This window comes from Talpa occidentalis, unplaced genomic scaffold (assembly GCF_014898055.3).
Source record: "Talpa occidentalis isolate TD23 unplaced genomic scaffold, MPIMG_talOcc4v2.1 talOcc4.11, whole genome shotgun sequence".
Taxonomy (NCBI): Eukaryota; Metazoa; Chordata; class Mammalia; order Eulipotyphla; family Talpidae; genus Talpa; species Talpa occidentalis.
The window spans coordinates 78,704,976-78,723,033 of NW_023601104.1; the positions used below are offsets into that span (position 1 = coordinate 78,704,976).

Here is an 18,058-nt window from a genome sequence, read left to right on the forward strand (position 1 = left end):
AGGAGCCTCTGTGCAGCTGCAGTCCCTTTGGGGTCTGCCCTGTGGCGGGGCGGGTGTGGGGGGGAGGCGCGGCTGGTCTCACTGCTGTTCTCAGGAGCCCAGAACCCAATCCCTCTGTACTACCTCACTCCACCCCCTCTGCCTTTCAGACACAGGCAGCAGCTTGATGGCTCCCTGGTCATCAGCCCCCTGTGGGCAGAGGACGCAGGCATCTATAGCTGTGGCAGCACCAGACCAGGCCATGACTCTCGGAAGATCCAGCTTCATGTCACAGGTCTTGGTTCCCAGCCGCTGGGAGCCCTAGGATGGGAAGGGTTGATTGGGAGGGCCTGGGTTAGGCACCCGCACCTTGGAAGGTTGGGGTGCTTCCTTGGGCCAAGGCATCCTGTTATCAGGGATCATGGGTTCCAGTTGGGGTGGGGAGCATGTCTTGTCCCCCATTGGCCTCAGGCCCACCCTTTCCCACAGCTTATCCTTTGCTTCTTCTGGCCTCATGACAGGGAGTGATGTGGCCATACTGTCTGCGGCTGAGCCTAGGCACTTCCCTCAGACTAGGGACCCAGCCCAGGGCCACAGTCCTCGGGACTCTGGCCTAGCAGGGGATGCTCAGGGCCTGGGGGCCGTCGCCTCACACCTAAGGACCACGACCAGGTAAGTGGGGCAGTGCCATCCTGCCCTCAGTGCCCCCCTTGAGGACCAAGGAGGATGGTCTCCGTGGGTGGAGGAAGGTGGGTGGTTCCCTGGCCAGTGTGCTGTGGCTAGGCTTGCTCACCCTTGCTAGGGTTCTGCAGTGAGGACTAGCAACACATGGTTTTCTGAGCTCAACCTTTTGAGGAACCTCCGAGCAGGCAGTGGTGCATGGGCTCAGGATTGGAACTGAGTGAAGGGAAGCACACTGGGGCTAGAGGACCAGCATGCAGAGGGCTCGGGCCTACTGGCAGGACAGGAAGGAGACAGTTGGAGATTTTGGTGGAGGGAGCTGAGGTCAGGGCTGGCTTTGACTTTGCCCCAGGCAGCTATTGGTGTCCTAACAAGGTGATTTTAGGAAGCTAAATCTGTCTGGAAGAGAGAGGGGCCATGAGGCTTGTGCAGAGGCCTGGTCCCCCAGCAGGTGGGAGTGGGAAGGCCGTGGCAAGGATCCCCTCATAATTGTGGTTCTCAGGCTGCATCTGGACCGGAACCAGCCCGGCGTGGTGGATGCCCACCCAGGACAGCGGGTCCGGCTGACCTGCCGCGCTGAGGGCTTCCCGCCCCCGACCATCGAGTGGCAGAGAGAAGGGCAGCTGCTCTCTTCTCCCAGGTTAGTTCTGCTTCCTCCCTCCTGCCCCATCCTGTGCCGGCTGTAGGGAGAGGGCGGCCCTCCAGTCTGTCCTGAGCAGGACAGTAGGGGCTCTGGAGAGATGGAGCTGCTGGGTGCAGGGCATCTTGGGTCTCTGGACAGACTAGGCCAGCTAGCAGAGTTGATGGCTGAGGGAAGAAACGGTCATGAGTCGGGGCGGGGGGTGTTCTCCATCACAGTCTGCAGAACCACCATGCTGAGGTAGTGGCTGTTTATCCCCATTTTACACACCAGCTCCACACCGCTCAGCTCCTAAGTGGCAGAGCCGGGATTCAAACCCACTAGATGAAACTGGAAACCCAAACCAGAATTTTGCATCAGAAAACTTGAAATGGTTTGTGTTTATTGCCAGGCTTAAAAGCCAGGCCTTTCAAGTAGCTGCACATGCTAGCCGCTGGGGACCTGGGTGAGTGGCCCTTAGGCAGACCCCAGCGAACAGCCTCTCAGCAGCTCCTCCCCTCACTGTCCGTGGCCCGCCTTGGGATGGAGACAACAGACTCTGCTTGGTCCCCAGACACCAGCTGCAGCCTGATGGCTCTCTGGTCATCAGCCACGTGGCTGCTGAAGATGGTGGCTTCTATGCCTGTGTTGCTTTCAATGGGCAGGACCGAGACCAGCGATGGGTCCAGCTCAGAGTTCTGGGTAAGATGGCAGTCTGGAATGGAAGGGTGAGCGGGGCCTTTGCGGTCGGATGGCATAGGTGGGGTGGGAATGGCACCATGGCTGACAGTGCCTTCTCCTTGGGCCCCAGGGGAGCTGACCATCACAGGGCTGCCCTCTACCATGACGGTGCCAGAGGGTGACACGGCCAGGCTGCTGTGTACGGTGGCAGGACAAAGTGTGAACGTCAGATGGTCCAGGTAAGGCTCTATTCCTGGAGGCCCTGGCCTATAGACCCTCCCATGGAGGTTGTGCAGCCCAGAGATGGTCCACCTTTCTGGGGATGCTTCTGTCACTACTGCCACACCCCTTTCAAGGCCTGCTCTGTTCTGTTGGCTGGGCTACACCAGGGATTTACGTCAGCATTATTGACATTTTGAACCCAGTAATCTTCAGTTCTTGATGGCTCTCCTATGTACTATAGAATATTCAGCCACACTCGCTCATTTGATGCCACTACCACGCTCAGCATTGCCAGTTGTCCCGTGGGTGGCAAAATCTCCCCAGAGGTTGAGTGGTCTTTTACTTGTTCCTTCAGCAACCGTTTCTTTACCCCCTTCCTTCTTGCCATGTATCAGGACTAGGCTCTGGGGACCCTCGGGTAATCTGACCCCATAAGATACTCCCAGGCAAGAGATGATGTAGTGTCCCATGAGTGCCAGCCACAGTTTGCCCAAAGTGCTGTCCTCACAGTGGAGTGGGGCTGCCTCTCATCTGGGAGACTCAAGGAAAAGGGTGGTCAAGGAGGTGACTTTGGCTGGGCCTGGAAGGATGTCCTTGGTCAAGCCCCAAAGTGTGTATTTGTGAGATGCTGCCAGGATGGGATGGAAGATAGGGTAGTAGAGCTTGCTGCCTGTGCAGCTCTGGTGCCAGGGGAAGGCTGCAGGGAGCCTCTGAGGCTTTTCAACGGGCTGTCAGCCCTGATATTCTACCAGGTGGTCTTCTACTTTGCGTCTGGATCGTCCCAGCAGCAAACATGCTCAGGGCTTCCCTCGTTAAAACATACCTTCTTCTGGCCCTGTGCTCCCCTGCAGGCCCATGCCAGTCTCCCTCTAACTGCACAGTCTATACTGGGTGTCTCCCCCTGTTCGCTGCTGGCTCAGCCCCAGTAGGTCCTCACATCCTCTCCCTTCCAAGGCCACCAACTATTTACCTCCCTGTTCCTAAATCCTCTGGACACATTTCCATGCCCACACTACCTGCAGCATTCCTCTGCTGACCATGCTCTCCTCCCAAAACGACTGTTGTGGTGGTCTTCCTGCTTCTGCAGCTGCTACTTCTGTCCTCCCGGCTGGCTCGTCATCTTCTCATCTACCCCTGAGATGCTGCTCTTGCTTAATGTCTGTCCTTGCTTTGTCTCCCTAAGTTCACCTGGGCAGGCCTACATCTGATACTTGTTGGTGTCTCTCAGGCGCCAGAAGTGCAAGGTGGTGGGAAAGAACCTCACACACCCCTCATCCTTGGCCTGGCTCTGCCCATGTGGAAGGGGCACCCCCATTACTCGCTAACCCAAGCCAGAAGCTCCATCATCCTTAACTACTGCACTGCCCCAAGTCCCTTTCTTTACTGCCTGTGTCAGCTACCTATGTGCAGCTGCCACTTACCTGGTCTCTGCCTTCAGGATTCTCCCCGAGCACCCTGCCTGGGCAGCTATCTTAAGTGTTAGTCTCACTTGATGCCCCCCATCACCCTCAGGATCCAGTTCAAACTCCAGACCAGGGCCATAAAGGGCCCTCAGCTCCCCACCCCAGTGCCTTGCTTAGGCCATGGCCTTCCTTCCAACTCCTGCTGCCGCCTCCTCCTTACGAGTAACTCCCCTGAACACTTGCACCCCAGTACCCTGAAGGCAGGGAATGCTTATGTCCTGCACCCAGGAAAAGGACTGGCACCCCCTAGTTGCTTAAAAGATCTTTGTTACTGAAAAGTAAGAGTGCGGCCGGCCCTTTGGGGGTGAGAGGTACGTTTGAAGTAACTCAGATCAGTATGAGTTCACCTCATTGGAGGTGCGTTATGTTCTTTTTGTTACCCTGTCCGTGTCTTCCTTGAGACGAGTGAGGGTCACCTGTTTGCCCAGAGGGAGGAAGTAGTTGGCCCTGGAGTGGTCTGTTACCTCCTCCCTGTCTCTGGTCTTGGGTCGGCAGTGGCTGCATCTCTTCCCCTCCAGGAATGGGCTGCCAGTCCAGGCCGATGGCCACCGTGTTCACCAGTCCCCGGATGGCACGCTGCTGATCCACAACCTGCGGGCCAGGGACGAGGGCTCCTACACATGCAGTGCCTACCGAGGGAGCCAGGCCATCAGCCGCAGCACGGAGGTGAAGATGATCCGGCCAGGTAAGAAGGGCTGGCTCCGTGTGGGCAAGCGCAGGCCTGTCACCCTGACTTGCTCTGCCAGTTACTGAAGTGTGACGTGGGGCACTTCCTGAGTCTCACCTCCCTCATCTGTACAGTGGGCTGCTCCAGGATGAAGGAAATAATGCCTAGTCCAAGCTGAGTTGTCAGAATCCCTTCCAGAAAGAAAAGTTACTGAGCTAAGACGACGTCAGGCCTGGCATGAAGCAGTAGGGGACACCCTCAGAGTGAGCTGTAAGCTGCAGAAGCTCCTGGTGAAGTCAGAGGTGGAGGCAATGGGCTGTGCTCAGTGCGGTGCTGGAGTCTCAGTTCTCTAGACTTTTTACTCTCACCTTGTTGCATATAACTTGCTTCCCGGGGTGGGGCAGGGGGAGTGAAAAGGTGGGGAACTGAGTGATTAAGCTAAGCTAAGGCTGTTAAAGGCACAACACTTCGGAGTTGGCGGAAACCAGCAGTGCAAGAGCCAGGCGCTCTTACCAACTCAAAGCTGTCCTTAGGGCTGACCCTCCTCTTTCCAAGCCAGGGACCGGGCACCTATCACTCAGCCTTTCAGGTCAATAGCAAGGGCGGTATTTAACTTCCTGTATTTGGGAATCTGCACCCAGGAACAACGGAAGGCCCACTATGTGCTGAAGGGAGGCCAATGAAAGAATAGAAAGTGTCACCTCAGCCTGTGAAGCCGCACACACAGGTGTTACAAGGTTACAGAATGGCTTTCCTTTTAAGGAGAAGAAATGGCAGGTGAGGCTTCTCAGCATGCACACAGCTTCCTGACCACTTTCTCTCTCCTGTTGTTCTGCAGCACTGGCCACTCAGCCAAGGGACCCCCGCAGGGAATGCACTGACCAGCCTGAGCTGGCCAACTGTGATTTGATCCTGCAGGCCCAGCTCTGTGGCAATGAGTATTACTCCAGCTTCTGCTGCGCCAGCTGTTCGCGCGTCCAGCCTCCTGCTCAGCCCATCTGGCAGCAGGGATGAAAGCTGGCCTCAGCCCCCAAACAGCTCAGGGCTGGGGCGGAGGACTCTCGCCCTCTCTTCTCTGGCTGATGAAGGCAGTCATCTTCTGGAGGCCCTGGCCCTTTCAGCTCTCCCCATTCCCAAGGGTTTGACCTCAGCAGAACCAGTAGCAGCCCCTCTGTATCTCGGAGTTGGTGCCACAGGGGACTGTTGAGTTGTCAAGAGTAAGGACAACCTTTACAATTCCCTCTATAGATTTTGTTACATAGGATCAGTTCACTGTTTGAAAGCAAGCTGTAAGGGTGGGGAGGCAGTGGGTTCAAAGTTAATATCTATCTCATCCAGGGAACAGGCATTTCTGCTGTGCCAGGGAAACAATCCTTGCTAGAACTAGATCTTGTCATCTGGGATCAAACCAGGGCCCATTGCCATGGTGTCTCTCACCCTTGTAGGCAGTTCAGCAACATTGCCCACCTGTGCTCACGGTTAATAACAGCATGTTTGTGAAAGCATGCAGCAAAGTGGAAGATAAGGCTCAGTATAGGGGTTGGGGATAAAAGAGCAGCAGTTGCATTATTATCTGAGCACAAAAGAACCGGAAAAGCTCCTTACTCTCACCAGGAAGCCCGAAGCCCTTCTCCTGAGGCTGATACACGCAGCCTGGCCGCAGGGTCATCACCCCTGGATCGAGCTGATGGGTCTGCTCTGTACAGTGGCTATGGAGGAGCCTCTCCTCCTCAAGTAGGAATCTGTGAAGCAAAATGTTTGTTGCCAGATAAAAACCAGACTTACTAAATACAGCATCAGTAGGACTGGGGTGCCAGTGGGGAGGAGGGCAATGTAATAGCGATTTCACAAGCTTCTGAGCACCTTTCCATTTCAAACTTTACGCAGCCTCCAGAGGACTGACAGGGCCTAGCAACAAAGGTTATTCTTGGACACAGGAAAGACAGGCATTATAGGGGCTAAAGCTCTGAAAGGTGACTTAATACCAACACACTGGCTGGAAAAGAGAGCGACTGCATCATGGGTGAGTGATAGTGCTTGGTCGGCTTCTCACCAATGAGTTTTTTTCTTTCATTAAAAAAAAAATCAACGAACATCCCCTTTCATTTAGTATGGCGAGTTTTGCTATAGAAATTAGAAAGTAAGACTCCCCACATTTTAAATTAATTCAGTATTTGGCCAGTTGGCAACCCACCTCAGAAAGTAAGGTTGAGGTTAGCGAACTCTTCTTAGAACTAGTCACAAAAGAGTGAGCTAAGAAGGTTAGAGGTGGGATTCACTCTAGAATAGTGGTTCTCAATCCTCTTCCATGCTGGGAACTTTTTAAAAGCTGAGAAATCTCCCCAGAGATTTTGATTTACTTGCGCTCAAGCGTGGGCTAGGCATGATGATTTTAAAAGCTCCTCAGGTAATTCTAATATGGATCTAATCAGTGCTTCAGTCCAGGCTTCTCAGCATAAGCATCTTGTTCAAATGCAGGCTCTGACTAGGTCTGGGGTGGGGCTCAGATTTGGCAAGATTTGGCATCTCTAATCAGCTCCTGGTCAGTCAAGTCCAGGCTGCTGTTCCAGACCACACTTTAAGTAGCAAGAGTCTGATGTTAGAGGTGTACTCAGGATCAACCGAAGCCTAAAAGTATAAACAAAATATTAATTTTAGAATATACTAGTCCCGATAAAAGATATTCTAGCCTCTGAACTATCTGAGATCAGTAGCAGCAAAATGGACACCAAAACCAACAAGAACTAAAAGTATTCACTTGCTAATAAAGAAAAGGGGAACAGAGCAGCCCCTCATGGGCAAAGGCTTCTACCATGAACATTTATTTTTGTTAAAGCAGATTATAAATTCTCATCAGTACAAATATATATAACTTACATTTGATTGTAAGGCCAACGTTCAAAAGTAAAAATGAGATGGGATCTCATGTCGTTACCAGAGGTCAAGTGGCAGCAACTGGCAATGGGGCACTCTGCACACAGGAAGGGCAGACAGGGACACACACAGCTAGTAAAACCCGGATTTTCATTCCCACTAAATGCGTGGGAACAAAGAACAAAACAAAACTCACCAAGACCCACATGACAAACCAACACAGTAACCTGCATTCCCGTCTATGATTATGTCATTGTCACCTTAGTGTTAAAGGATTAACGTAAGGAAAATGTAGCAATACATAAAAGGAAATACATATTTTCTATAGAGCATATTTAGCTTGATTCCATTAAAATATTAGAATTTCATTGGTTTAAAACCAGGACAATACTGCTCTTTCATTTTCTTTATTTAAACTACACCCTAGTGACTGTACTGGTCATAAGCATGATTGTGTTGCAATGCGCTACTTACAATGGACGACACCAAATAAGCTAGGGATCCTGTCTGCAACGTCTAGCCTGCCCTTTTTACCGCAATAGGCATCAATGATAAATCAATCTTATGTACAATTTCTTACACCTAACCCTTTTACCTTTGGCAAGATTACTTACACCTCATACAATTTTTTAATATTGAGAACTATTTAAAATATTCTAAATGCATAAAAATAAAGATTTTGGCTTTTTTATATATATTTATAATATTTATTCTGTTATTCAAAATGGAAGCTCAAATTTACCCCTAAAATATAGCTCTGCTGGGCGGCTGCTGCTGTGCCCTCCTGGGAATTCTGGTAGCAAAGCCTGCCTCTCTTCCTGCCTAAGCACAGGCCTCCCCTGTCCTTGATCTCTATGACAGGCCAGTACCAAGAGGAGGCAGGTGACTGGCCTGAAAGACAAGGGAGATCATTTTGCTTCCCGTTGTTTTATGTTCCAGTAAATGTGCTTTGAATACAGGTTCCTGTTGAGATACATCTGCCTCTCTGTTGCCAGAGATTTGTAAGGGGCTGAGGAAGGAGGAGGGGACAGAGGGCAACAATACCTTGACTTCTTTAGCCTAACTGTAAGATAACTCTTCTCTAGGAATGGTTTTCTCTGATTGATTTTCCAAATCTCCCCTCATTGTACTCTGTGCCTGGATATGCCCTTTGGGATTAGTAAAAAGCATACTGATAAGGAACACATCCCCTTTGCTCCTTGGACCTCCACCCCCATCCTTGCCTAAGTATGGTCAAAATACATAAGCCATAGGAACCACTTAAAGTTCAATTTCAAATGTCTTCTGTAAGTCACTGGAGAAAGGGTTGGTGGGGGAGGGGTTAGTACGCTGCTTGGACTTACTTTCTAATGCAGCCCACTGGGCTTCAAAAGGATCCACGGGGCAGGTACCTGCAGGAACCTCTGTGTGCTTGTCTCCCGAGGCCAGCCTGCTCTCTTCTACACCATTGAAAGCTGCAGAACCATTGAGGTGCTGAGCAGGAGGCTTAAAGAATGGACTGGCAGTAGCACTGCTCGTCTCATACTGAGGGAATGTCTGCTGCTTGACCAAGCTGGGAGACTGATGGGGGTGGGCAGCCTGAGGGTGGCCTGCAGTGCCAAACACATTGGCTACCATCTGGGAGGGAGTGATGCCCACCACAGGCACGTTAGGGGCTGGATAGGGCATCCCGTTGGCCACAGGATAGGGCTGGGCAGGGATAAAGGCTGGCTGCAGGGGTGGGACCACACCCACTGGCACGGGCTGAGCGGTGAGGAATGCATTCCCCTGGAAAGGCGGAGCTGGCTGGGCGATGGCAGTGGGTGGAGGAGGTTGGAGCACTGGCTGCAGAGGGGCAGCCGCGGCCGGGGGCTGCTGAGCCCGCACGCTCTTGGACACCTCTTCTAACCAGCGGTCAGCCTCAGATGGAGTGCGTCTGTGGCCCGCCTGGAAGAGACCTGGAGAAGCAGCACCAGAAGATTGACCCCATTCGGTCCCTGGAATCAACAAGATGAAGAGAGACAGAGTCATTAGAGGTTTCATTCTCCTAGTGACCTTAGTTATTTGAATGATCCTAACGTGTGGAACAAGTCCCCCTAGTGGGCACATTCTATGCTTTTGATGGGTCTCTTATTACCAGGAAAGTCTCTTATTACCAGCTGAGGAAGTTTCGTGGTAGGATAAAAAAGAACCTGTCAGACCATGCTGCTGTCTCAGCCATCCCAGAGCCCAGGTCTAGTGGCTCAACTGCATGGACCAAGGCAGTGGCTGGCATCAGAGCCCCTCTCTGTTGCTGTGGCTCATCCACAGACCAGAAACCAGTCTGCCCACGATCTAAAGGGCCCAGCGTCATTCACCTAACAGCACAGGAAAAAAAAAAAACAATGAGCAACTTGGTGCAGTCCCTGTGGCCCGCGCCTGGCTGCCACATACCTTTTGTCTTTCTGGTATGACTTGACTTGATTACTATTTAAAAATTTTTTGTTTTTATAGCTAACTGGTGTTCCTTATAGAAAACAAGAATGTACAGAAACACAAACTACTTTTTTTTATAGGCCTGCCATTCATTGCAGGGGGCAGGGTCCCCTCTTCCGATGGGCATGCCCATTTCCAAATCCAATGGTAAGACTCTCCAGGTGAGGCTCAGAAGTCTGTGTTTTATTAAAGCTCCTGGGTAGTTCTGCTCTGTGACCTAAGACCTAGCAGTCTAACCTCTATTTAGTTTCTCTTCTTCACCATGTGTTCATAACATTTGGTAGATGAGATTTATTTCCAGGAGGGAACATACTTTTCCCAACAGGATTCCTCCCTGATTCCCACTCTGGTAAATGGCTGATTTTTGAACCAGGGTCACTTATCTGATCCCAGAATCCTCACCACCATCTGTGGCCACCTTACCCGTATGTGTGGCTGCAATTTCCTTGTTAGCAGCATCAGGGGCATGGGCCCAAGGGTTGGTTTCACGCACAGGCATTGCTACGGGTGCTAGAGCAGTATGGGCTGGCTTAGCAGCAAGCACATGGAAGGCTGAGTCAGTGCCATTAGCTACAATGGGAGCAGACAACATCAATGGAGTTAATTCATCGGGGAGTACAGCTGAATGCTGGAGCTGGGTAGTCAGGCCAATGTGCAATACCAGTGGAACAGATAAGACAGAAAGTTGTGTTGGGATTAGCATGCCATCTTGCCATAGATACGCAAACCTTTTGCCAGAGGGAATTAGAAGTAGTAATTAAAATGGCTGTACTGATAAGGTCAAATGACTACACTAGGAAAATACGCACACTGGGAGAGAGGAAATAAAGCCTGGAAAATAATTTCAAATTAAGTTGAACAGAGCTGCTCTGTCTTACAAACAGATATAGGTTTAGCCTTTGGCATAATGATGTATTGACAGGTAAAGCTTTTTGCTCTTCTACCATTTTTCAGATCATTTTATGCCAATAATATAATGATTCCTTTATTATGTGTTAGGCACTATGTTGACAGTACGTTAGTGTGGTTCATCTCATTTAATTCTTTCATGCCCTCCAAAAGGCTGATATAGCCTTGTTCTTAACCCTCCTCCACTACTCCCCACCTTGGTCAGCTACCAGCGTTCATTTTTAAGCTTGTCTTTATCTGACTCTTAGTTTATAGTTACTTTATATTCTACATATTAGTGACACCATCCTATATTTATCTTTCTCTGTTTAACTTATTTCACATAGCATTATCCCTTCCATCTCCATCCATGAGCTGAGTGTATCTTTTGAGCCCACCTCTATTGTATCGAGTACTGTATTTAGTAGAGCAATCAAGCAGGCACTGTCCCCTGCCTTTGACTAAAGTCATTCCCTCTTGGGACTGGGCAACTGCGCTTACGGTGTTGGTACTATTTACCCAGGTCTTGTCTAAAATTTAGCTCACCCACAGACTTGGAGCTCCTTAAAAGGCACAGAAAGGACTTTGTACTACTATTCAGTTATTTTTTAAAGACTTTTTATTTCTAAAGATTTAATTTATTTATGCATCCAAGAACTGGGGTATATATAGGCTAGAGGTGTGGGGGAGGAGGTGAGAGGATTCACCAGAGAGAGTGGGGAGCAGAACAGGCAGATTGACTAAAATACACCGCTGAGGGGAGCAGTGGGCGAGACAGGAGAGGTCTGCTGTGCATAGCTTCATTGTGCTGAGACTTAATGCCTTGTGCCACCAGGGAGGCCCCTGTACTATTCAGTTTTGTATACCATTGCCTTGTAGTATACAGTCACGAGGTCAAGAGAATGTAATAAACAGATACTATATTCACAAATATCTGGATTTAAATCCTGGCTGTGCAGGGGCCTCTTTAGTGGTGCAAGAGATTAAGTCTTAGCACTATGAAGCAATCTGCAGCCACTGCAGCATGAGTTTGATCCCTCACCAGGGAGGTGACCCACATGGTACAGCAAATCTTTCCTGTCTTGCCTGCTGCTCTCCTCAGCAGTGTATTTCAGTTGATCCACCTGTTTTGCTCCCCACTCTGTCACTGGTGAATCCTCTCACCAGCACTCCCGTCCCCCCCACACCCCCTGCCCCACACCTCTGGCCTACACCCCAGCTCTTGTATGCATAAACAATCTTAAAAAAAAAATGTGGGCCTCCCCTGGTGGCACAGGCAGTTGAGCGCCGCGCTGCGAAGCTGTCCGCAGCCTCTGCAGCGCTGGTCCGATCCCGGCCTGCTGCTCCCCTCAGCAGTGTATTTCGTTAGCCTGCCTGTTCTGTTCCCCGCTCTGTCTCTGGTGGGTCCTCTCATCTTCCCACGCATCTGGCCTGTACCCCAATTCTTGTATAAAATAAATCTTTAAAAAAAAAATTCCTGGCTGTGCAATTTAGGCCATTTACTTAACCTCTCTGGGCCTCATCTTTCCTTATTTGTAATGTCTGTCTCAAAGGGTTTTTCTGGAGATGGGAATCCTTGCCATGATGTAGCAGGCACTCTGCTAAGTACTTGATAAATTGTACCTTTTAGTATTACAAATATTTGTTATACGGGATTTAGTCATTTGGTACACATGACCATAAAGGTTTATTATTTTTTAAAAAAGAAACTTTCTAGAGGGAAAGCATGTAGTAGTTTCCTCCAATAAAAGAAGGGAACTGTCTCTAAAACAACCTTTCCTGAACTCTCTCTCAAAATAAATGAAGAAACACCAACTATAGGAGCTCAAATTCTAAAAAAGCCTATAAGTCAAGTTATATAAACTATTTGCTGACCTCTGAGTCAATATCAACTGTTAGCTCAGTATCTCTGAATACAACTTTTAGTAACTCTTTGGTATCACAAAGGCAAATTTTCAGATACTCATTATAAAAGATGAACTGAAAAGCCAAGAGGAGTGCCCTTTTCATTATGAGCCTCTCATGAAGGGTCTTCCCAACCTTGGCACTACGGATGTGGTGGGCTGCATAATTCTTTGTTGTGAGGGCAGCTGTCCTGTGCATAGAAGCATTTTGTAGCATTCCTGGTCACTACCCAGATAACAGTAGCAAACCCCATCCACACCCCAAATTATAAAACCCAGAAATTTCTCCAGACAATGGATGTCCATTTTTTCCCCTAAGGGGGCAAAATCACCCTGGGTTGAGAACCCTAAGCAAGGCAAGCATAATGCTAGAACCAACTCTGATGACTGTTTTTGAGAGCTGGCTGGATACTGACTGTTAACAGATGAGTGGTTTATAATGCAATGAGTTGGGACTATACAAACTCCTAATAGAATGGGATGGAAGGTGGGTAAGTACATGCAAAATGATAAATGTAAACTCTCAGCAAACAGGAGGCAGAGCAAAACACAGACACTGTCCAAGAGGAAATTAAATCTGAGACATTATCAACAGAGAAGTTTATGGGTCTGACCTGCTCTTTGGAAGCGCAGGATGCCAGCATCATAAAAGCACCAGTTTCAAAGAGAACAGTGAACAGGCTGAGAGGGCACCAACCTTGAAAGGCAGGAGACTGTGGTGCCACTGCTGTCACTGGTTTGGTCATTGGGGCTGATGAGAAGGGATCCTCGGAGGGTGTGCTGAAGGCATTGGTGATCTGTGAGCAAAGGGAGCTGATACTCTCCGCTTCCCCTTCTACCTCTGGTACTGTAAGACAACAGAAAGTTGCTCCAGACAAACAGAATAATCCTGAAATATAACAGTATGTCATAAAGTGACATTTTATACTGCATCTTTTATTTGTGGGAGGAAACAGCTCAATTATCAGATGGAGCTAAAAGGCAGCTTAAAAAAATTTACTGTCTATTATTCCATTGACTTTTCAGATGGGAAGGTATAAAATGTCAGCAATTCATGTACTAGGGTCTACATGCCTTTCTTGCAAATCTCCAAACTTCTTTATATCCTCCCCTATGACACTCTTGAAAACTTGGTGTTCTCTTTTTGTGCCAAGCTGTTTGGCTAATCAGATCTTTCTGGAAGACATCTGCAACATGTCTGTCTTCCAACCAGTTTCCAAGGCTGTGGTCTGATTAAGTTCTGTACCATAAAGTAACTCTCTCAGAAAATGAGTCAACCAGTGGATACCTAGTTTTTTTTTTTTCTCAGTAATAAGCTATGCCAATGTCATCACTCTTATTTTTCTCCAATATACAAGTATACGAGTTGTGATAAGTTAAATGTAAACTGAGATCCAGGACCCTTGAGCCTTTGTGCTTTATACCAACTCTGCAATACTTCAGTGTCACTGAAGAAGCCCGTTATTTCTGCAGAAACTTTGCACAACTGTCAAGTTGTTTCCTCATCTGCCCCAGAAGGAGATTAAAAACAAGATACTTGAAGCATCAAGATTTTAGGTTTTTATAGGCGTTGAGAGCTGGAAAGACCCTCAGTAATCATCTAGTTCAGCTGTTCTTTAGTCCTAGTTTCATCAAGCAACAGACTAAACACTGTACTTTTCCACCACCATCAGCAGGAGTGCCCTATTCCTCATATTTTGTTATAGCACCAGCTTGACAGCACTAGCATGTCTCAGAATGAACTAAAACAGAGCCCAATAAAAGCACTGACCACATCTGACACTTTAGCTCCGGATCTTATGATGAGGCTAGAGCTACCAGGACTGGCTCAGTTGTAGAGAGGCCACACAAAGGCCTGTGTGGCAGTTCTGAAAGGTAATGAATATGTGTGAGGAAACCCACTGTCTTTAATGCACAACAGATCTTAGATTTATAAGGAGACCCGTTTAGAGTTTCCTCCCTGTGGAGTCAGCCATTCACAGGACAATGAGCACTTACCTATTTCTTCTGGTACATCTGACAGTAATGCTATTTAACTGGATGCGTTTCCAAAGCCTTTTTAATTAATTCCCTGTTGGGTCCCAAATGGCAGAATAAGAATGGCAACTTGAGACCCTTGATGTTTGGAAGCAGGTTAGTTAGGAGGAAGTACACTTCCACCAGAACAAACCATACATCTTCTAGCTCAGGCCAGGAATTCCCATCATGGTTCTGTTACCTATTTGTTGAAAAGAAATTAAGGATTCATGTTCCCCTTCTAGGGAACTTAGTTTTCTCTCAGTGGGAAAAGATATAAGATACTAGCATCAACCAGCCTGAGAGTGGCAGCTAGTTTGATGGGATGAATGTTTCTACTGGAAGTGATGATAATACTTCAGTGCTGGCACATACAGCGAATCAGGCGTACAAGCATTACCTGCATTTTTTATGGGGAAATCAGTCTTCCTCTGCATAGTAGAAGGCAACTCGTTGATGCGTAGGGAGAGCTGGCGTTTAAAGGGTGACATCTTCTGGCTAAGAGCAGGAAATCCTCGGAAAGAGCCCTGGCGAGCAAGCTGTTCAATCGGAGCATGCCGGCGTGGGATGGCATGAGGGTTGTTCATCTCCAGAGATAGAGTGGCATCCGAAGTGGGAGACGTGGGAGAGGACGGGGATGGGACAGTGTTGCCAGGGGTCACTGATGAACCAACAACTGTCTTATCTGTTTCAGCTCAAGAAAGTCAAGAGAAAGAGGAACTTAGTAATGTTTTCAAATAATTTGAGTTTACCAAGCCTAGGAACTCAAATACCCTCCTCCTAGAAATTCCCATCATGGTTCTGTTACCTATTTGTTGAAAAGAAATTAAAGATTCATGTTCCCCTTCTAGGGAACTTAGTTTTCTCTCCGTGGGAAAAGATATAAGATACTAGCTTCAACCAGCCTCAGAGAGAGTGGCAGCTAGTGGAAGTGATGATAATACTTTATCAAGTGATGATAATACTAATAATAATAATCCTAAGTCTTTTTACCCATTTCTTTCCCAATGTCTTTCAAAAGACAAGTTAGAAGCAAATCTCAGAACTCCTATTTTTCAGATAAATAAAGGGTTTTATTATCTCTGACATGTCACATGGGACATCTACTAAGACATAACAGATTTCTGATTACCATGCAGTGATTCATAATTGAGGACTCTGAAACAATTTTTTAAAAAACAGTACCTATGAATTCTTAATGTAAGGTCATTCAAAGAATGGTGATTTGTGGTTTTCAGTGTTTTTGTTTATTTGTTTGGGGGAGATGACTTAGAGAATGCAGGGTCAGAAAGATTTACACCAATACATTTGATTACGTGTCAAAGAATGTCACAGAGTTTTTAGATCATCAGAGCAGTATGCATTTGTGGCTCACAAAAGCATACAGAAGTAAATTTTCACACTAAATTAAACCTAATTTTAGGTTTAATTTAGTCCCATTCTGACTGAAGTAAATCTCTACATCCCTCCCCTCACAATCCTTTGCGGATGCTAGGATTTAACCTCTCTTCTAGTTGCTGTTTATAGCAATGCATATTATGCTGTGATATTGAAGAATATGCTTCTAGTCTAAAAATCACTGAAACACATTAAATAGCTATACATATTAAATTTTCTATTAAAGAGAACATTTTTCTATTCTTTGGCATCTTAACATAAATGTTTGTAAGATGAAAAATTACCACCAATAATTGAATTTCAAATAAAACATGTATTTTTTTGACTTAAGAATTGGGGCTATTTAAATCCACATTAATGATGTTATCTAAGGTGGCTGTCTTACAACTAAAAGGATACAGTAAAAAATTAGCAATGTTATATTAATGTACATTTAAATTGAACAGCTTTATTCCAATATTTTTTGTTGGTTTCAACCCTAGGATATGCAAGAATGCAAAGCATTTTCCCCAAGTCCTATCAGTTCTAAAATAACCCTCACCCAAGCTTAGTCAACAGGCTCCTGAGCAACTTTAATGCTTGTACAGGCATTTCTGCTATGCGGTGCTGCATACACTTGAAAAAACTCACATTCTGCAAAATTAACAGGGCTATAGGAAAAAGAGTTAAAGGCTAGCTTTTCAAAATCTATGGAATTTTTTCACTAAAGCTCTGGAAACAGCAATAATCTAATAAGAGGAGTATAACTGTGAAACCACTGTGTATATTTGCAACCAACATCAAAATGGGTAGATCTTTTGAGCCTACACCTGGGACTTTACTTCTTCCGTTAAGATGTAGGTCCTTGATGGCATTTTGCTTCACACAAAAATCAGATGCCTCAAAATTGAAAATCTGTTCTAGGAGATAGGCCTTCCCCATTTTGTTTTTAAACACAATGGTTTGTGTGTGTCTGTGGGGGAGGGGAGTAGTAGGGGTGTGAATGTCTTTGCAGTTTTTTCAACTTCAGTCTTTACTTCCCAGATGGCTTAATGTATTGGAAAATGTAAACATGCTTGAAGCCACCAAACTGGCTACTCTATAGGAAGGGATTTTGTTTAGACTTCCAGCTTTGCTCTTAAGGTCTGCATATACTGCTAAAGGTTCTCTTTGTGAGAAAGACTGCACTAATAGCTTCAAACTATTAGCCTGTTGTGGAAAAACATGTTAAATAAACACACATTGTGGTAAAACAGGATTGTACCTTTCTTGGCATCTTGGATTTGTTTCATAATCTCCTCTCTTTCTGCTTGCTCGGTGGCTGTTGTGACACGAAATGATCCTTCTCTTGTAAAAGTGGTCCGACTAGCATCAAAAGTAGCAGTCACTCCACATTCCTTCTCCCGCTTCTGTTTACGCTCTAAACAGGCTGCAAAAGCACAGCCGACTGCATGGCTCAGTCTTTCTCCCTGTATATAACAGAGGTTTGAGACACTTTTTTAGGGCTACCATCACCAACAATTACAAATAAGCTTGACATACAAGTAAGCCTACTTTCACACAAAGCAAAATGTTGGGAATTTCAGCTTAAAATTATATTTTAATATATTAATGCACTAAATCAATTTAAATAAATAAATTACCTTAGGTAATGCTTATGCTCTTTTACTGTAGTAGAATTGAGGAAAGTAACCATCAGCAACCTGTGCTTTACAGCAGCTACTGAGACCTCCAGATCCGTCAGGCTCCCCGGTCACATTAGCTCTGACCACCATAGTAGGAGACGCTACTCAAGATTCTAAGCCCTAAACTTTGACACAAAACCTCTACGTGCTGTTTAGGGGAATAGTGGAAATATTTACCAAGAACTTCTAAGAAACCACTGGAAAGGGAGGGCACATTTCAGTAGCTGAAATATGCTGTCAACATGTCTAGGAACAAAAAGAGCAAATGTACAACTTCAGGTAAATAAATACAACTTCAATGCTGAATGTTCTCCTAACCCCAAGCAACTTGCCCTGTTCCAGGCCCTCAATGCTCTTTGATTTTTCCCGTATCTTCCCTTCTTCCAGCTCTCTCTAACCCCCACCTCAACCTCCTAACCATGTACAGGCAAAAGTTAAAGGATGTGTTCATCCACATGCTCTGTTTATAAAGGATTTAAACAGAAAAAAAGTATATTTGTTTGGGAGTGGGGAGAGGAGGATTTACATAGACTAAATATTGTTTTAAA

The 18,058-nt window shown here is 46.9% G+C and overlaps 2 protein-coding genes across 13 annotated transcripts in view; one reads left to right on the forward strand and one right to left on the reverse strand.

Moving 5' to 3' along the window:
* The window catches only part of PAPLN (papilin, proteoglycan like sulfated glycoprotein), a 28,892-nt gene extending 21,026 nt beyond the window's left edge, over positions 1-7,866 (forward strand). Inside the window, exons 21-27 of the mRNA XM_037501841.2 lie at positions 150-274; positions 501-651; positions 1,163-1,300; positions 1,854-1,981; positions 2,091-2,199; positions 4,164-4,330; positions 5,151-7,866. Coding sequence (XP_037357738.1) covers positions 150-274; positions 501-651; positions 1,163-1,300; positions 1,854-1,981; positions 2,091-2,199; positions 4,164-4,330; positions 5,151-5,326 — 994 coding nt within the window. The 3' untranslated portion in view covers positions 5,327-7,866. The remainder of the gene's footprint in view (positions 1-149; positions 275-500; positions 652-1,162; positions 1,301-1,853; positions 1,982-2,090; positions 2,200-4,163; positions 4,331-5,150) is intronic.
* NUMB (NUMB endocytic adaptor protein) overlaps positions 96-18,058 on the reverse strand; it is a 164,212-nt gene continuing 146,249 nt past the window's right edge. For 6 of the 12 annotated variants that reach the window (XM_037503662.2, XM_054691510.1, XM_054691497.1 and 3 more), the window contains 5 exons: positions 17,090-17,294; positions 14,849-15,142; positions 13,130-13,279; positions 10,064-10,210; positions 7,119-9,162 (listed from right to left, as the gene is read on the reverse strand). In XM_037503662.2, the coding sequence (XP_037359559.1) occupies positions 8,447-9,162; positions 10,064-10,210; positions 13,130-13,279; positions 14,849-15,142; positions 17,090-17,294 (1,512 nt within the window). In that variant the 3' untranslated portion in view covers positions 7,119-8,446. Of the gene's footprint in view, positions 6,941-7,118; positions 9,163-10,063; positions 10,211-13,129; positions 13,280-14,848; positions 15,143-17,089; positions 17,295-18,058 lie in introns of those variants that run through there. The other 6 variants (XM_054691512.1, XM_054691505.1, XM_054691520.1 and 3 more) reach the window with 4 other exon arrangements.